The sequence below is a fragment of the Artemia franciscana genome, chromosome 13 (assembly GCF_032884065.1).
Source record: "Artemia franciscana chromosome 13, ASM3288406v1, whole genome shotgun sequence".
Taxonomy (NCBI): Eukaryota; Metazoa; Arthropoda; class Branchiopoda; order Anostraca; family Artemiidae; genus Artemia; species Artemia franciscana.
Window position 1 is genome coordinate 11,684,144 of NC_088875.1, and position 21,411 is coordinate 11,705,554.

General features: G+C 32.6%; 1 protein-coding gene across 1 annotated transcript in view; it reads right to left on the reverse strand.

Moving 5' to 3' along the window:
- LOC136034525 (neuropilin and tolloid-like protein 2) overlaps positions 1–21,411 on the reverse strand; it is an 82,684-nt gene that overhangs the window by 54,992 nt on the left and 6,281 nt on the right. The window contains exons 2-3 of the mRNA XM_065715751.1: positions 14,647–14,697; positions 3,482–3,628 (exon numbers count right to left, since the gene is read on the reverse strand). Of these exons, the coding sequence (XP_065571823.1) occupies positions 3,482–3,628; positions 14,647–14,695 (196 nt within the window). The 5' untranslated portion in view covers positions 14,696–14,697. The remainder of the gene's footprint in view (positions 1–3,481; positions 3,629–14,646; positions 14,698–21,411) is intronic.

Sequence of the window (21,411 nt, forward strand, 5' to 3'; positions counted from 1 at the left end):
TTTGAGCCACATTCTAAAATACTTTAATTTTTTAAACATATGAGTCAATCCATGAGAGTAATATATTTATATTTCTACAGTAACCTTGTCAATTTTGAAATACGAGATATATTTCAATTTAAAATTGGAATTATCCCAATGATTATAACATCAATTCCACATAATTGACTGGCAGATAATCTAACATGTGCTCACAGAAGGGGAAGGGGAGCTCCAGATTTAAGCCAAATTCTAAAATACGGTATTTTTTTTTAATATATGAGCCTATTCATGAGAGTAATATTAATGAGTAATATATGAGAGTAAATAGGAAAAATAAATACATTGCATTACGGACATGTTAATATTTCCACAGGAACCTTGTCAATTTTGAAATACAAAAATGGATATATTTCTATTTAGAATTTAAAATATCGCTATAATGACATTAATACCACGTAATTAACTATAAAAAAATTCATCGAATTACTCATAAAGGGAGGAGGACAGTTCCAATAAAAGTTTTGAAAAAAGACAACTGACAAAATGACAAAAATGACAAAAAAACAATTCTTATTCAAGCTTTGAAAAATGACAATTTTTATAAATACATAAGCTTATTGGTTATATAATGGCTAATAAGATTTAAAAATGATCTTTTCCACGGAGAAGAGCAGGTGCAGGATCTGTTTTTTCACAGAGGTGAGGGGTATTAATGGAGGGAGAAAGTAGCTTTAAAAACCACATTAACATATGTGAAATAGAATAGATAAAATGGAAAATAATGGATATCATGGATAAATTTAAAGAGCCTAGTGATCTTGTAGGCAGGAACTGGAGCCCTCCTCTCTCCCTGCGGATGTCCTTGCTTCAATAGTTATATTGCCTTCAAAAAATATGTTTAAAGTAGTGACTGTATGATAATTTGTTTTTCTTACTGGTGTATCGAACTCCATTTTGGAAGATCCAATAAGCAACACAATAGAATTGACTAAATTATGAGTTAATTATTACTTAATTATGACTAAATTATGAAATACAAATTGACTAAGTCGCTACATTGATTAAATTACTTAACTATTCAGGCCGTTGAAATTTGATTTTGATCCTCGATTAACCAGTAAAATAGTATCTGAGTTTTGTGCTGACGAAGAAGACTTACTTTCAATGGGAAGTTAATCTCAATTTTGTTTGCAATTTTGTCTCCAAAATCTGATTGTCTGCTTTTTTGAAAATTTGAATTTTGGAAAAGTTCAGAAGCGAAATTGCCAAAGAATTTGGTTTTGGTTGGAAACTAAATGTCAAGTTGACAAATATAAGAATTACAAAGAGGATAATTTAATGAGACTTAGTCATATTAAAGGATTTTCTAAATAATGATATCTAGAAAAGATATTTCAAATTGTAATCAAACAGTTCGTGGTAACGAACTGTAGTAAGGAGCGACCCGACTCAATAGTAAAGAAAACTCTAAAAAATGGATTTTGATGCCAATAGTTACATCAAAAGAATCGCATTTTAATACTGATTTTAAATATATATGTTTCATCAAGATTAGTCTTACCCGTCAAAAGCTACGAGCCTGAGAAAATTTGCCTCAATTTAGAAAATAGAGAGAAATACCCCCTAAAAGTCATACGATCTTAACGAAAATCACACCATCAGATTCAGCGTATCAGAGAACCTTATAGTAGAAGTTTCAAGCCCCTATCTACAAAAATGCGGAATTTTAAAAAGACTCAAAATATATATTGACAAATCCAAGATATATATTCATCCAGGAAAATCATAAAATATTAACTTTCAGCCAAAGGTGTCATATCATTATATTTCAACCTAAGTAAAATGTCATTGAAAACCTGACTTGATTAAGAATTGTCTGTGGGTAGAATGTGTATGATTGGCAATATGGATTTTTCACCCCTCTACTATTCCTACCCTGAGAAATTTATATTTGCGGCGTACAAGTACGCATCAAAATTACAAATCCATTTAACTTGCCGGATTCCAATTCGTCTAATCTTTCACGTGCTCCACGAAATCGACTTTTTCGTCCCAATAACCCACCGATGATCTCAATAGATTTGTTTCTGTTTATAAAGGTATGGGTCAAGGTGCTATCACTTCCCCTACTTTTCAACAACAGTGCCCTAGATGCTCAATCAAAATGCATATCTTCATGCATCGAGGCAGCTACAAACGTCACACTTGTCTTTTATGCAAAGGATCTCCTTAATCTTAGTTGTCATTACAGCGTATTGAAGAAAACTTCAGCATACTCTTGAGTGAATATTTATAAATTGGGGCTGGAATTTGACTTTGAGAAATTTGAGATTCAACTATTTAATTGGGGTAATTTGGGTCCCACACCAACTGGGAAGTTCTTCAGGAAAGCTAGTTGAAAAACATGTTTATCTTGGTCTACCAATTGGTCAATCCCTAAAGCAAGCCCGTTTGCTGCTGATATCCAACCTTGAAAATAAAAAATATGGTGCGTCTTATAATCCAGTTGTTCGAAATAAAAAAATATTTCAACAGAATAATCCTCGCTAAACTATATAATTCACATTCCCCACCACATTTTCTATGCACAACACTAATTTGGAAGGTTTTCTCATAAACAGATAAACATAAACTCTGTTCAGTATGTTTCAAATTTGTAAAATATTTACTTCATTCCCCCTCCCTGGATCCGAACTTCAGCATTGTTCCGTAATTATAAAATAGCTGACCCAGCAATAGCTCTATCAAAACGTATTTTGCAACAGAGCCGCAACATCACTTTTCATCCGTGGTATCTTCTTCTTATGTAGTTATATTTAAAGTTGTATGTATTTAAAAATTGTTTAGTGTTTTATAGTTCTTCTTTATAATTTATTCTGATAATTTTGATGTCTCTATTTTTGTTTCTCATATTCCTTTTTTTGTCGTTTTTTCTATGTACTCCGTCTCTATGTACTTTTGTATTGTGTAAGAAGTAAATAAATAAGTAAACATAAATATTCTGTTGAGAAACAGGGTTTTTCTAAAAAAAAAAAAAAAATATGTTGCTAAAAGACTGTTCCTTATTTTACAGGCCTAAAATTTCACATAAAAGATCCAGTTTTGGTTTAGCTTTCTTTTTTCTGGATCGAAAATTTAGCATAGCAACAAAGGGTGAAAAAAGTGGAGTTATTTTGCCTCCCTTTCTGACATGCGCTTCAGGAATAATATGAAATACAGAATACGTCACACATATTACCAACGGAGTGAAAGAACAATTTTTAACAAAGAAGTTTAGGAAAGAATGCTTTTGGTATTCTATTGTGGTCTTCCATTCTTCCTTCGTCTTAGGTCTCTACATGAATTAGGTTCTGTCGACAAAAAAAAAAAAAAAAAAAAAAAAAAAAAAAAAAAAAAAAAAAAAAACGCAGGTCATGTGTAGAAGTCATGCTGTTTGGTGTCTTAAATATTCAAAGTTCTAAAATATTCTATGTTGGTTTTAGCTAACAGAATTACATACCTTTTAAAACTAAAATACATTCAATCTTTGGAGGGTAGTCGCTTGGGTAATTTGGAGAATAAAATTCTTTAAGGCGTAAGTTTCCCTCAGTGAAATTCCGACAAAGAAACTCGTTTTTCGGTTTGTACTCCGTGAGTTGGCAGTAACCTGCAAAAAAAAAAATTAATTTAAACACATTATTTTGTATATTCCTACAGCATACTACCTTAAAGAGTGTTCTGAATTCCTTTCAGAGGTATATGAGAGGGAGGGGTTCAGAATGGGTAATATATGCTCACATGTGTGATTTTGTCCATTTCGACAAGTTTTCTTAAGGCTTTATAAGGGGAGAGATAACTTTGAATTTGCTTAACCATTAAAAATGCCCAAAAATTATTAGAGAGTGCCAATGAAATTCACAACCTGAGAAATAACACATTTTTGTATTATATATATATAATATATATGTTGCTGTGAAAGTTCAAAATTCTTCCCATATATTTGTATTTTAAAAGGTTTTCTCGGAGAGGGGAGTTAAAATTTGGTTTTAATCGACAAAATGGCTAAAAAATATATATGAATCTCACTCTCACACTAGATGATTTTGACTACTGTACAGCTTTTTGTAATACAAATAGACAAAGGTACCGAATCTGTGATTTAGAACAGTATAATTATTTTTTCAGTACAGAAAAAAAGGGAGCTCTCCGAATGGATGCAAAATATTGTTCAGGATTCACACTCGGGATCAGTATTCGTTCAAGATCAGGATTCGAGCTCAATGGACCCAAAATATCGTTCAGGATTCACATTCGTGATCACACTTCAACCATGTTGTCTTTTTGAGAATTTTGAGAAAAAACACATCATATTCTCTTGTGTGTGGCTAGGAGAGAGGAGGTAATCTCCTCCTAGAGAACTCCTTGCCAGCCAAGAAAAAATCCTCAAGATTTAAAATGATGTAAGTGAATGCTGATGTGATATCAGCTCCATTTTGTATAATATCGGTGACATTTTTTTAGGGTTCTTGGTGACAATTCTGTCATTTTTTGCTCCATTTTCGCATTCTTGGCATAACCTTACTCTTATAAGTTTTTTTTTTCTTTCATCTTTACTGGGAGTCATAGAAGCATTTCTACAATCTCGATTCTATTTTATGGATTGTTAGTGAAATATCTTGGAATTTTGAATGACAATTCCTGCAGTCCTGGCTTCCATTTGTGCAGTCTCAGAAGCAAGATTCTTGGCCTTGGCAACATTTTAATAAATCTGGGTGACATATTTGAAATCTTAGCTAGAAAATGGTCATTTCCAGTTCTGAATAGTGGAATCCTGGGTTCACAAGAAATCTGAGTGACGAAATGAAGCAATCCTGATGACATTTTATACAATCTCAGTTACATTATGTGTATTCTTGGGCTCCTTTTGACCAATCTTACCCAAAAGGAATGCCATGCTTAAATCCTTGCCAAGGATTAAAGAGTTTTTCCCCACTTTTCTTATAACTTTATTTTTGTTTTTATGTTGTTTTTTTTATCCTGCACAGGTAATTTAAGTGTTTAAAATTTAAGGTTTAGATAATTTCACTGCCTTAGACAGGGCTATATCCAGGATTTTTAAGTGGGGATTTTTTTCTGGGGGGGGAGACAAAACTTAAAAACACATCAAAAGTTGTCTATATACATTTATGATACGTTTTTACGAGTCGGACAAACATTTTTTTAGGTGGGGGGGGAGGGCAAACCCTAGCCCCCTAGATACGGTCTTGGTCTTAGGTAATTTCTCCTTTATTTTACCTGTTGTTGTTTTACTTTGATCCTACAGAGGTAACCTTTTTTCAGAGGAGGGGATTCGAGAAAGCACAAAACATTGAAAAATAGCAGGAAATGTATAAAATATTGTTGGATAACTACTATAAATTTTTATTTCTCAGGGGAACTGGCTCCAAAATACCCCTCCCCCTGTGTTGACGCATGGCTAAGCCTCATGTTTAATTATCAGACTATACTCTAAATTAATTTTCGTATTTCATTCGAAAAGAAAATCTGTCTCAGCGTATTTTTTTCTTTCTTCTGTAATTTGGAGCCAAGGTAATCTTTTTCTAAAAGCCTAGGCTATACTTATATTTAACTATTCTGAATATTTTGATTAACCTTTTTTCCTTGTAACTCCTTAGAACTAGAAGCCATCTTTGATACATGATTTACCCCAACCCGTATTATAAGCTTTACTTAAGTGAGATTTACAATAGTTCTATTAGCTTTATTAAATACTATTAGAGTGGGCATCATGCCTACACTAAGCAAGGGTAGCTGTAGAGAATAATTTGGTAGCAAATTAGTAAAGGTAGAGCCGAATATCCTTCTCCAAAAGATCTTCTGGCCTCTTCCTTACCAATCACTAAGACTTATGCGAACCTTGGTTCCAATGATTCAGAAATCACTACGTTGCACGGTAAATAACTACAGAAGAAACAAGGAAAAAAATCTAAAAATTAGTAAATGTCGTCAACATCTGAATATAACAACATATAAATGGTTAATTCAAATATAGCTAATCAAATTCAACCGTATTTCAAACAGTAGGTTGTACGAAAAGTGTGGTTGAATCCCGCTTTCTGGGGCTATAATGAAAGAAAGGTTGAGATGGCTAGGCCACGTTCTACGGATGAAGGATGACAGATTACCGAAGATTGTCCTTTTTGGCCAACCGTCTGGGGCTACACGAAAAGCAGGTCGTCCTTGTCTGGGTTGGGAGGATGTCATAAATAAGGATTTAAAGGAAATGGGAACTTCCTGGGAGGGTGTAAAGAGGGAGGCTTTAAATAGATTAGGTTGGAGGAGGAGCGTGCGTAGCTGTGTTGGCCTCAGGCGGCTTGGTGCTGCAGTGAGTTATTAGTAGTAGTAGTAGTAGTAGTAATCAAATTCAATATAAATTGATTAATCAAATTAATTAAAAGCAAACAAATCTAACCAATGGTGCTGGTTATTAAGTATAAATATTATCCTTAATAAAAATAATGCGTTAATTAACAGGAAAAAAATAATGTCTATAAATTATGCTATTGGAATTTTTCGTTTCTTTAATTGTACTCAAATATCCTTGCCACGATACTCTGCCATTCTCAAGTCACTCTTGGGAACAGTTCTTCAAATATTTTAGCTGTTTAAGTCATTAATCAGATGCGACATTTCTTTTGATCTTTAGCCATAACCTGTTTTTTTAATCCTATTTTTCCTACTTGGAGGCGATTTTTTTTTTTGCTTTTCACTTTTACGATCTCATCAATGTTATCCTCTTGACAAAAGACAGACACGTCAGTGATGGAGGCAATTAACTGTTCCCTTGATTTTTACCCCTCCCTCAGATATTAAAATATTTTTTTTTTAGGTATTTTCATCCAAAAATATCATAATTGCCCTTTTCTTTATTCTTTTAATAATTTTTTTCTGCTCAGTGGCTTGGTTTTTTTCGTTTTTCACTTTTAAGATATTCTTCCTGTCATCCCCTAGCTAAGTATAGGTGCACCAATTTATAAATGGAAATTACCTCTCCCCTTGATGTGTTTTTCCCCCTTAAAACCAATTTGAAGCAATCATTTCATATGAATTCAAGGCCGTTTTATCAAGCTTTAACCCACATTTTTCTACGTTTTACTAAGAAATATATTAATTTTAGAAAACTAAGAACGAAATAACTGAATTTTTGGGTTTTGTTAAGGAATTATTCCTCCCTGTCTCGCCAAGTTAAGAAATGATAAGATCTTGCTTCAATAGAAGCTTTAGGTCATTCCTTAACTTGGTGTGCAGCTTTCTTGTATCCCTTATATCCCTGGCCATGGAACCTTTCGAAGGGGAATAAGTGTATTGTATTTTCATTTTGCATTGTATTTTGCATTGTATTGTATTGAATAAACTTCTTCTTCTTGATGAAACAGGCCTAGCGACAAAAGAGACCAAGCAAACAAACCACGTTGCTACGTGAAATCCGCCTGGTATGTCTGATTGAAAGTGACATTCTTTGATGTTTTTCAATTTTAGATTGGTATTTTAGCTTCGTGAATAAAAAGTACAAAATTTTAAACACAAAACAGAATGCCTGAATTGTTTTACATGTATTCCTTTTGGGGATGTAAAAGCAGATTTTTTGAACTCTGATTCAAAGCTGAACCGTGCCGAATATTCAGACTAATGAAGACATTGTCTTGTTTTCGGTAGGCGACGGTTATTCAGCTGCCGAAGCGAAATTTGAGTGTACAGAAGTTTTCAGGGGGATATTTTGGTTGGGAGGGGTTGAGAGGAGGGGGTTATGTGGGGGATACTTTCCATGCAGGAATTTGTCATGGGAGAATAAGATTTCCATAAAGGGGGGCGCAGCATTTTCTAGCATTATTTAAAAAACAATGAAAAAATAAATATGCAAAAGTTTTTTCAACTGAAAGTAAGGAGTAGCATTAAAAATTAAAACAAACAGAAAATATTACGCATGTAAGGGGTTCACCTCCTCTTAATACCTCAGTCTTTAGGCTAAAGCATTTTTAGTAATTTCAATTATTTATTCTACGGCCTTTGTGATTCAGGGGACAAAATTTAAGCTTTAGTGTAAAGAGCAAGGTATTGACGAGTGGGTGAACCCTCTCATATACATAATAAAAACGTACGAATATAGGAGTTTGTTACGTAAGCTAATTCGTAAGTTACATATATCTTTTACTAATGAAAACGTTCGTAAAAAACTAAAAGTTCTAGTTGCCTTTATAAGTACCCAAAAAATTGGGGGGCAACTGGGCCTCCTCCCCCTCCTTTTTTCCCAAAATCATTCGATCAAAACTATGGGAAGGCCATTTAGCCAAACAAATAAATAAGCAAATTTCGCTTTAATTATTCATCTGCGGAGAGCCGAAATCGAAACATGGATTAACTAAAAAACGTATAGAAATTAAATAAAAAAAAACAAGTTTTTTTAACTGAAAGTAAGGAGTAACATTAAATCTTAAAACGAACAGAAATTACCCCGTATATGAAAGGGGCTGTTCCCTCTTGAACGCCTTTGCTCTTTACACTAAAGTTTTTACTGTTTTAAAAATTAGAGTTGAGAGACAGAGTCAAACTTTAGCGCAAAGAGCAGGACGTTGAAGAGGGAACAGCCCCTTTTTTGCCGTAGCAAAAAACATGTTTTTTGCCGTAGTAAAAAACAGCAAATTTGCAGTCTCCGGTATTCGTCGTCATTACCTCTAGGATTCGAATTGGCCAGAGGGGATAGCCCGCAAATTTGGCTAGGAATAAATCACCGATTTTAATGTTCGCAGGATCCATGCCTAGTAAATGAAAGATTATAAAGTGAAAGAAACTTTTCCTCTTCAATGCCCCGCTCTTTACGCTAGAGGTTTTTACTGTTTTAAGAGGTAGAGTTAAGAAAAAGAGTCAAAATTTTGCGTAAAGAGCGGGGCGTTGAAGAGGAAAAACCCCTTTCATATACGGAGTACTTCCATATAAGGAACTATGCGCATATTGCCTTTTCTTCAGTTGTACATCCCCCTCATCATGTCCTGAAAGTTTCCACTTAATACTCTTAAGCCATTCATAAAATTAAAAATCTTTATTTCGATCTGAATTTTTCTATTTCTCATAATATCAGGGAAAAAAAAGTTACAACCGAGATTACCGAAAAAAATGAATTTAATTCAAAGAAGATGCCTGCAGTATACTGATATGCTACAGTATTGAACTAGGTCTCAAAGGGATTACACCTGTTTTAACTTTTGAATTGTTTGAACTTGATTCCTTAGCCATGAATTAATTCAGTGACTACAGAAATTGTGTAATCTGATAGTTGAATTTTTCACACAATCAGATTTTTGGCGTTTTGAATTGAGAAAATTAGATACGATAGCCAAGTGTGGTGTGTAGAGAAAATTGGATATAATTTGCCTGCGCGTTAATTACACTTTTTAGTGTCGAGAAGGATTAGCAGTTGGGCCGACCTCGCACAGTTCGGACTAATTGTTCACTTGGATACATTAGTATCCCCTCTGGCCAATTCGAATCCTTGAGATAATGACGACGAATACCGGAGACTGCAAATTTGCTGTTTTTTACTACGGCAAAAAACATGTTTTTTGCTACGGCAAAAAAGGGGCTGTTCCCTCTTCAACATCCTGCTCTTTGCGCTAAAGTTTGACTCTGTCTCTCAACTCTAATTTTTAAAACAGTAAAAACTTTAGTGTAAAGAGCAAAGGCGTTCAAGAGGGAACAGCCCCTTTCATATACGGGGTAATTTCTGTTCGTTTTAAGTTTTAATGTTGCTCCTTACTTTCAGTTAAAAAAAACTTGTTTTTTTTATTTAATAAAAGTAAAAAGTCATGTTGTGTCCATAGACGAACCGTTTTGTTGTAGGCAACAGCCCCTTATCCCGGAAAAATGTAATTGCCTCTTTTTCAGTCTTTGGCAAATCCCAAGTCTTCATTTCAAAATCCAATTTCAGACACTATCTTCTGTCACTATGCGTAGCAAACAAAATTGAGTTTTGTCTTTGTGGCTATGAAACCAAATTTTCTCATAAAATATACATGCATCGGGGTTTGTTTCACGAAAGAACCTAACTTCACTTATTGAGTGTGTTCTGAATAATGCACAAGTACCCAAAAGGGAGTATGTACTTTCTGTATCTTCAGGAAATTTGAAAAATTCAACAATGATAGATCTAAACTGGAAGAATATATTCTTGAAAGTGCCTACCATTCACAAAAAAGCAAACACCCTATTTTGTAATGAATTATTCGCCCATTGTATGTTTCGAAAAATTAGACAGCCATCACGGTCACCGCTTTGTCCCCTGTTATGCCTGGTCACCACCGCACCCCTCACGATTCGTTAAGGCACCGCTTGCCAGATTTATTGGCTATTACATCAATGTAATGCAGGAATCTGGGAAATAAACCTGTTAGCCAGTCCAATTTTTGGCCTAAGGTCTAGACGCTAGTAATTCCATTTTTTATTTCACCGAGTCCCACCAGGGTTCATAGAAATACGTGTAGTGTACGGTTAAATAATATGGATTCTCGAAATTTCCAGATTTCCTGCTCCAAAAACCTCTTGGAATTTTAAAAGAATTTAATTTTTTGGAATCTTGGTCTCACTTGGCTTAGGCGACCCTTATAGATTGGTTTCCCCACACAAGGTTTTTCTACTCCTTAGATATATGACAGATAACTTTCCTTGGGGGGGGTCTATTTTCATTAAAAATTCTTTTTCTTTGTATCTTCAATAAAAAGTGGAAAAAAATACAAATTTGCCCCCGTCTCCCTACATTTTGCAAAAGTAATTATATGCTCCCACCCACTAAAATTTATGTGAATTGACGCCAGCTTTATGAGAATCTCGTATTATTTTGTTTATATTTATCGTATAAGGAAAATGACGATTTTGCTTTTATAAAAGCTATTTTGTACGTTAATATATACAAAATAGTTCTTTATTTTGCATCGATATTAATGTATCAATTTTTATTGATACATAAATAATGTTTTCCTATGTCCTATTTCTTTTTAATACTCATCTTTTTGCTAATCTGGTATATTTCCACAAACGCAATAGGTCTTCTTAAATATCAGAACATACAGACCGTACTAGTGCTCGAGCTAAGTTGGTTCCTCTGAGCTTATTTAGCTAAATTTTGGTCCTGTCTAGCTATAATTGTGTAAATTTAGTTTTCGTTTGAACCCCACTTTTAGGGGCTAACTGAGTACAGCACAACGAAGATTCAAATATAAAGTTCACGGTTACCAATCATGTAATTTCTGCACAATTTTGAGAACATTTATTTTTTAACGAGAGAAAATATAGATCAAATGACCAGCCTTGGAAAGAAATTTTAACCCCCCCCCCCAACAATAGGGTTTGAGTCCATTTGAGCCCACTAGTAAGGAGAAAAAAACTCAAATATTTACTTGCTTCAAAATTTGCCTATTGGCTTATTTTAGTCAATATTTTTACTATTTTTAAACATATTTTAGATATATCTTCATTTTTAACTATTTTGGGTTTCTCTTTATTTCCATTTTTTTTTTTTTTTGGTTTCTTACTGTTTCCGTTTCAAATTTTTCTTTTGCACTGAAGAAAACTTTTTTTGACTATGAAATATATGTGTTCCCTTTTTGGAACAAAAGCTTGTTGGTTAAAAGACCAAATTATTTGAATCTTTGTTATAGCTCCAGAACTCAAATTTCCGCAGTAACAATATTTTTTTTTTTTTTTTTTACTCCTGAAGAAATTGTACAGGAAAAATATGTAAAAATGACAAAGTGCTTGGACAGTATCTTTCAATGATATAGAGCTATAGAACTTAGAAAATAAAGTAGACACTAGATATAAACTAAAAGGTAAATGTTTCAGGATAAAAAAAAAACGCTTTAATCGAAAAACAGGCTCTCATTGCCAAAAGAATTTTATAATGTGGGATAATAAATATCATATTTTCGTCTAACGAATTAAAAGCATTTATATATGTATATATATATATATATATATATATATATATATATATATATATATATATATATATACATATATATATATATATATATATATGCATATTTATATAGGCCTATATATATATATATATATATATATATATATATATATATATATATATATATATATATAAATAAGTTGTCTGTGTGTGGATCTGTGGATCAGGTGACGTCATGTTTGTTCGCATATGACGTCTGAATTATTTCACACTAATACAAAAGAAGAAAAAAACTAAAAAAGGTAAAAACGACAAAAAAAACTAAAAAGAAAAAAAAAACTAAAAAAGCTAAAAAACTAAAAAAAAACTAAAAAAAGGTAAAAATCTAATAACTAAAAAAAAAACTGAAAAAAATAAAAAAAGGCAAAAACTACAAAAAAAATAAAAACTAATAAAAAAACTAAAAAAGCTAAAAAACTATAAAAACTAAAAAAAAAAACTAAAAAAAGGTAAAAAACTAAAAAAAACTAAAAACTAAAAAAGAAAAAAACTAAAAAAAAGGAAAAAACTGAAAAATAAAAGAGAAAAAGAAAACTAAAAAAATATGAATAAATATATATAAAAATAAGTTGTTTGTGGGTTATGTCTGTCTGTCTGTCTGTCGAGTGACGTCGTGTTTGTCCGCATATGACGTCTGAATTATTTCACACTAATACAAAAGAAGAAAAAAAACTAAAAAAGGTAAAAACTACAAAAAAAATTAAAAAGAAAAAAAACTAAAAAACTAAAAAAAACTAAAAAAAGGTAAAAAACTAAAAACTAAAAAAAACTGAAAAAACTAAAAAAAGGCAAAAACTAGAAAAAAACTAAAAACTAATAAAAAAAACTAAAAAAGCTAAAAAACTAAAAAAACTAAAAAAACTAAAAAAAGGTAAAAAACAAAAAAAAACTAAAAACTAAAAAAGGAAAAACTAAAAAAAAGGAAAAAACTGAAAAATAAGAGAAAAAGAAAACTAAAAAAATATTAATAAATATAAAAAAATATAAATATAAATATAATATAAATTAGCAATCAACAAAGCACCGAGACACAAATGACGACCGGGACACAGGGAGTATAAATGACGACCAGGACATAAGTAAAAAAAAAAACTAAAAAAACTAAAAAAATGGTAAAAACTACAAAAAAACTAAAAACTAATAAAAAAAAACTAAAAAATCTAAAAATCTAAATAAACTAAAAAAGAAAAAAAAGAAAAAAGGAAAAAAATAAAGGAGAAAAACAAAACTAAAAAACGAATGTATATACAGACCGGGACACCGGGATACAAATGACGACCGGGACACAGGGAATATAAATGACGACCGGGACACAGGGACACAACTACAATGGGGACGCCGGGGGGCACAGGGGGATATAAATGACGACCGGGACACCGGGACACAAGGAATATAAATGACGCCCGGGACACTCAAAGAGAAATCACAGACTGGAACACCGGGACACAAATGACGACCGGGACACAGGGAATATAAATGACGACCGGGACACAGGGACATAACTACAAAGGGGACGCCGGGGTGCACAGGGGGATATATAAATGACGATGGCGACTCAGGGAATGGTCGATAGCAATCACCATCAACAAAGCTCAAGGGCAATCATTAGAATCATGAGGTATAGATCTGAATACGGATTGTTTTCCCATGGACCATTATATGTTGCATGTTCAAGAGTCGGTAAACCTGACAATCTATTTATATGCACAGACAATGGGACAGCAAAGAATGTTGTATATTCGCAAGTTTTACGTAGTTAAAAACATATATATATATATATATATATATATATATATATATATATATATATATATATATATATATATATATATATATATATATATATATATATATATATATATATATATATATATATATATATATATATATATATATATATATATATATATATATATATATATATATATATATATATATATATATATATATATATATATATATATATATATATATATATATATATATATATATATATATATATATATATATATATATCTATATTCACAGGTGGGACATAGGGACACAACTACAATGGCGCGTAACTAATATGGCGCGTAACGACTTACGCGCGCGGGGGGGCTTGGGGGGGCGCGAAGCGCCCCCACCAACTAGGTGTTGGGGTGGCGCGAAGCGCCACCCCAACAGCTAGTATATATATATATATATATATATATATATATATATATATATATATATATATATATACATATATATATATATATATATATGTATATATATATATATATTCATATTTTTAAACTCTTGTGTATTATAGTCTGAAAACTCTTTACATAGTTCCAGTCTTGCATATACATATACACAGCTGTCCATAGATTTCAAGTTTTCAAGACAGTGCTAACAGTTATATAACAATTTCACATAAGAGGCAATAATTTTTTCTTTAAAATTCAAGGTGATAAAGGTAATATTTTTGTCATCTGAACAGTAGGTTTTTTTTTCAAAACCACATCCTTAGCAACCCTCTTATGGTCCCCGATCTGACGATGATCTCATTGTACTTTTAGCTTTTAAGCTCACAGCTTGGTACATAATTCAACACTGAGCAGTTGGGATGTTAGAACGATATCCAGACTAACAGTTGAGTAACTAGCGAGGTTCTTGTAAAACGAACTAACCTTTGTCTACTGCAATTACTGTTGCAACCATCATCCAACACAGCAGCATGGCTGAAAATAAAATATATTTATATATCCAAAATAATACAGATTAATCAAGCATAATTTTACACAACAGCATGGCTGAAGCAAATAATTAACACAGCAGCATAATTAACAGCACATAATTAACACAGCAGCATAATTAACAGCACATAATTAACACAGCAGCAGCATAATTAACAGCGCATAATTAACACAGCAGCATAATTAACAGCAAATAATTAACACAGCAGCAGCATAATTAACACAGCAGCATGGCTGAAAATAAAATATATTTATATATCCAAAATAATACAGATTAATCAAGCATAATTTTACACAGCAGCATGGCTGAAGCAAATAATTAACACAGCAGCATAATTAACAGCACATAATTAACACAGCAGCATAATTAACAGCACATAATTAACACAGCAGCAGCATAATTAACAGCACATAATTAACACAGCAGCATAATTAACAGCACATAATTAACACAGCAGCAGCATAATTAACACAGCAGCATGGCTGAAAATAAAACATTTTTATAAATCCAAATAATGCAGATTAATCAAGTATAATTTTACACAGCAGCATGGCTGAAGCAAATAATTAATACAGCAGCATAATTAACAGCACATAATTAACAGCACATAATTAATACAGCAGCAGCATAATTAACACAGCAGCATGGCTGAAAATAAAACCTTTTTATAAATCCAAATAATACAGATTAATCAAGTATAATTTTACACAGCAGCATGGCTGAAGCACATAATTAACACAGCAGCATAATTAACAGCACATAATTCACACAGCAGCATAATTAACAGCACATAATTAACACAGCAGCATAATTAACAGCACATAATTAACACAGAAGCATAATTAACAACACATAATTTACACAGCAGCATGGCTGAAAATAAAACATTTTTCTAAATCCAAATAATACAGATTAATCAAGTATAATTTTACACAGCAGCATGGCTGAAGCAAATAATTAATACAGCAGCATAATTAACAGCACATAATTAACACAGCAGCATAATTAACGGCACATAATTAATACAGCAGCAGCAGCATAATTAACACAGCAGCATGGCTGAAAATAAAACATTCTTTTAAATCCAAATAATACAGATTAATCAAGTATAATTTTTGCAGTCCTAATTTTTGCAGAGATCGAAGCACGCTGCAGAAATGCACTGCAGGGCCGATGCAGGAACCTTAGTAGTCAAGAAGCGTCGTTAATTCTTAAATATAAATAAAACAATTTTTGCAGCATAGAATATAACTGTAAGGTCAAATATGTAATCGTAAGGTCATACTAAGATCAAATATGGGCAACGAATAATAAAATTGGTCGATATTGGCTAAATAATATAAATTGACCAACAATGGCTTTTGCAGCATATAATATAGTTGACATAATATGACCAAGGGGTCATATTGGTAATGAGTATTGTAAATAGGCTAAAATTTGCCGAATAATGTAAATTGACAAAGTACGAATTTTGCAGCATATAAAAAAATTGACCCAATATGGTCGATTGGCAATATTGGCAATAAATGATGTAAATCGGTTGCATAGTATAAACTGACGAAGTGCGGTTTTTGTAGCATATAGACGAATGGTCATGTTGGCAATAAATATTACAAGTTGGTCAAATAACCTAAATTGGCAAAATACTGCTTTTTGCAGCGGTACCTGAAAGATTAATATAAAACCAAATGCAGGATTGTATAGGACAGGATCTGAAGCCTATGAAGTAGGGCTGGGCACAGAGCCAGATACATGGCCTCGTTTACACCTTTAATAGGAAGTGTAATCCAAAAAATTATAATTTTTCTTTGCTAAAATTAACTAAAAATTAACTTAAATTTAACCGAAAATTCAATTTTTAGATTTAAAATAGAATTTTTAAATGAAATATTTATGTTAGAGCTAAAAATTTGTAGCTCTAACTAAAAGGTTTACTTAGCTTGTATACATAATAGCGCTCCTCCCTTATTTGTTATTCTAAATTCCATCGCAAATCATTTTTCAGGATGATTTTGCAACTTCTTGAGTGGTACAACCAGACCGACAAACGGATCATCTAACATTAGGGAGGTTTCTGAAATAGTATTTGGCCTTATTCGAATATTCTTTTTTTTTTCTTTCAACAAGTTGAATTAACATGAAAACCATAGGAACAATGTTTTGACTTCATAGTCAATTTCACACGGCAATTGTATTTCATTAGGCTGTTTTTTTAAGACAAGTTTTTAGACTTTGAGTTGCTGTGGGCCGTTCTCTCTTAACTGGGTTGAACATTTGCTGGTTCAACCCAGCTTAATGGTACGCTGAGGGTTAAAGTCCATATTTGTATGCAAGAACATTTTCTTAATGAGATAGATTCAGATTTTAAGAGATAAAGATTTTTATTTTCACATTCAAAAATAAACAAATAAACTAAATAAAACTTTCGCATTCGATAAAAACTATGAGGGTTTGCGGTCGCACGAAAGTCCATGTAATTGCTAACCTATTAACACAACTAAGAAAAAATTCCCTATCGCTCTTCAATACTCAACTCTCCTCTCCCCCGCCATCCCAGGCCAACCATTCATCTCAATATCACCCTTTATTCCCTTCCTACTTTACCACCCATAATAAAATTCAACAACTATCCCCCCAAAAAATAATCTCTTAAATTCTTTGTAAACTGAGGTAAGTGTTCAGCTGCCCCAATGGTATGATCTACTGATGGACCTAGATGTTTCATGAAAAAAGAAGACCTCGCACCACAACACAAATCAACAACAATGTTAACACTTTGCCTGGTTCCATAAGTATGTAGGTCACTATTAATTTGGTAAAAACTCTTAAAAACATCAAGGGTTAAACCCTTCATACACTGAAATACAATTAGTACAGCTTGATAGTCTCTTGCAAACTGACAGATCAGTAAATTTCAGAAGCCCAGGTGACATTAAAACAAGGAAATAACCTACAAAATAAATTAAAAAACACAGAAATACGGAATCCAAAGCGAAAAACACCGCCTACATTTTTACCTCTTTCTCAGCATTTATCTGTATACACACAAACTCGAGTTATTTTTGGGGGGTTCATCTTTGAAGGAAATATCTTGAATAAGTTTATTTGAGCTGGTTTTGTAGAGACATCTTTTGTAATCAGCGAAGCAATAATTCACCTCAAGTTTCATCTTTGTTTTTTAATCCTATTAGACTTTTTTTTCATTTAATTAAACTACTCAAGAAACTTCAGACCAGCCGTGTAATTGCAATAAGCAAATCAAATTTGTTGATGTGAACTCTAAACCCCCTTCCCAAACAGCACAATTTTCACTATATACGTTACTTGTAGCAGATATCCATGTCTAGTATGGATAAATTACAGTTATATGGATAAATTACAGTTATAGGGATAAATTACACGGATAAATCTACATCAACATATTTAACACAAAAACTCATGTCTAAGTCAAATATTATGAAAGGGCCAGATCAAGTTTGGGAGAGGAGAGGAAGAGGGGAAGGATTTAAATTAATATGTACAACTAAGGACAAATTACCTTCCAATATATATCAGACAAAGAAAGAGTGTGATTCCTAACAGGGGTATGCTTGTCCCCTCTGTAAGGAGGACGATGACGATTTGGACCATTTTTTCCGTAAATGCCGGGTGCTTTCTGATTCCAAGGGGAAAATATTTAAATTTCACTGATTTTCTGCATCCTGACATCCAACTCTTATTAAAGAATAGCCCCAATAAAGATTGTTTTCACATCATTACTTAGGTTTTTATAAATCAAAATGAAAAGTTGAAATATACACAACTATTAAGAGATAAATAAAGTATTTACGGCCATGTGCAGACCATAAAGCCTTTTGTGAAGCCAGATATAAATAAATATATATATATATATATATATATATATATATATATATATATATATATATATATATGTATGTATATTATTTTGTTGCTGTAAAATCTGATTTTTTAATATGTGGAATGTATAAGGGTATGAGGATCACCTAATGATTTGGAAATATTATATAGAGAGAAAATAGTTACGTTATGCTTTATTGTTGTTTGATATTTTGTTTTCTGTGCTTTTTTCTTCCTTTTTTTGTTGGATTAATAAATATTATCAAACTGCCCACTGATTGCCACTCAAATACCGCTTCTTCTTTGTTTCTTTATTTTCAAACTGATTAAACCATTCGACAAAAGAAATAGGTAGTGTTAGGCCAAGGACTAATAAATGTACAAAAAAATTTAACAAGTTTCTAATTTCATTGAAATTTTAGAAACGTGAGCTGAACCATTTGAAAATAATCTTTTCCACTGAAATCCCATATTTTGCTACCGAAAATAGTACATTATGTTTTCAAAAACGACAGCCATCTCAAATCAAACAGTTCGTGGTAACGAACTGTAGTAAGGAGCGACCCGGCTCAATAGTAACCGAAACTCTAAAAAACAGAATTTTTATAACAATAGTTACATCATAAGAATCGCATTATTATGCTGATTTTAAATATATAAGTTTCATTAAGTTTAGACCAATCAAAAGTTACGAGCCTAGTAAAATTTGCCTGTTTTTAGAAAATAGGGGGAAACACCAGTTAAAAGTCATAGAATCTTAACGAAAATCAAACCATCAAATTCAGCGTATCAGAGAACCCTACAGTACAAGTTCCAAGTTCCTATCTACAAAAATGTGGAATTTCACATTTTTTGCCACAAGACAGATCACGGGTGCGTGTTTATTTGTTTGTTTTTTTTTGTTTTTTTTTTTCCCAGGGGTGATCGTATCGACCCAGTGGTCCTAAAATGTCGTGTGAGGGCTCATTCTAACAGAAGTCAAAAGTTCTAGTGCCCTTTTTCAAGTGACCAAAAAAATAGGAGGGCACTTATGGCCCCCTCCCACGCTCATTTTTTCCCAAAGTCACCGGATCAAAATTCTGAGATAACTATTTTATTCAGCATAGTCGAAAAACATAATAACTTTGTCTTTGGGGACGACGTACTCCCTCACAGTCCCCGTGGGAGGGGCTGCAAGTTACAAACTTTGACCAGTGTTTACAGATAGTAATGGTTATTGGGAAGTGTACAGACGCTTTCAGGGGGATTTTTCTGGTTGGGGGGAATGGGTTGAGGGGAGAGGGTTATATGGGGGGAACTACCCATGGAGGAATTTGTCATGGGGGAAGAGAATTTCTATGAAGGTGGCGCAGGATTTTTTTAGCATTTTTTTAAAGAGCAATGAAAAAATAAATATGAAAAAGTTTCTTCAACTGAAATTAAGGAGCAGCATTAAAATCTGAAACGAACAGGAATTATCACGCACATGATAAGGTTCACCTCCTCCTAATACTTCACTCTTTACGCTAAAATAATTTTATTGATTTCAACTATTTATTCTACAGCCTTTGTGATTCAGGGGTCATTCTTAACGAATTGGGACAAAATTTAAGATTTAGTGTAAAGAGCGAGGTATTGACGAGGGGGCGAACCCCCTCATATACGTAATAAAAACATACGAACTTAGAAGTTCATTACGTAAGTTAGTTCGTAAGTTATGTGTATTTTTACTAATAAAAACGTTCGTAAAATTAAAAGTTCTAGTTGCCTTTTTAAGTAACCAAAAAATTGGAGGGTAACTAGTCCGATCAAAACTATGAGAAAGCCATTTAGCCAAAAAAATAAATTAATCTGCAAATTTCCTTTTAATTATTCATGTGCAGAGAGCCAAAGTCAAAACATGCATCAATTCAAAAACGTTCAGAAATTAAATAAAAAAACAAGTTTTTTTAACTGAAAGTAAGGAGCGACATTAAAACTTAAAACGAACATAAATTACTCCGTATATGAAAAGGGCTTTTGCCTCCTTAACGCCCCGCTCTTTACGCTAAAGTTTTTTACTGTTTTAAAAAGTAGAGCTGAAAGAAAGAGTCTAACTTTAGCGTAAAGAACGGGGCGTTAAGGAGGTAACAGCCCCTTTCATATACGGAGTAATTTATGTTCGTTTTAAGTTTTAATGTCGCACCTTACTTTCAGTTAAAAAAACTTTTTTTTTTATTTAATTTGCACGATAAACACTAATGTTCGTTCCATTTGGTTATTATTGGATTTTCACTAAACTTTCTGCTTAAATCAAACAGTATTTCAAAATGCGCTGTAATTGATTAATTTTAGCTACAATGAGATATCTTAGATTCGAGATATAAAACTTATCAGGAAACAAAATTGCAAGGAATAAACGTTTAGATAGCCTTAACTAAATTTAGTTCCTCGGTACTCGGGTTTAAACCCCTTCAGAACTATAGTCGCGGCAGCATCTTAATACTGTCGCTACAAAAGAAATTGGACGGTTTCTAAAATCAATCTCAATTGCTAATTTCGGTGCTGGGGAAATTAATAGTATAGTGCAATAATACATCCAATATATACCCATAAAATCAAACTTGCAAAAGAAGTTATGCTAAGAAAACATAAAGTCAATAATATTGACTGGAGAAAACTTGGAACAATCTTTCGTCGATGTACTGCCTCCGTCCCTTTCTCTCCAAAAACCAAAGAGTAAAGTGATAGCTGAACATAAAACTCGTTAGAGCTGAGTGCATATTAAATTGACATCGTTTCAGGGGCAGCTTTAGGGGAAGGGGACGCTTTCCCTAGGCTCAGAAATTTTAGGGGCGCAAAGTTTCAAATAAACAATGTAA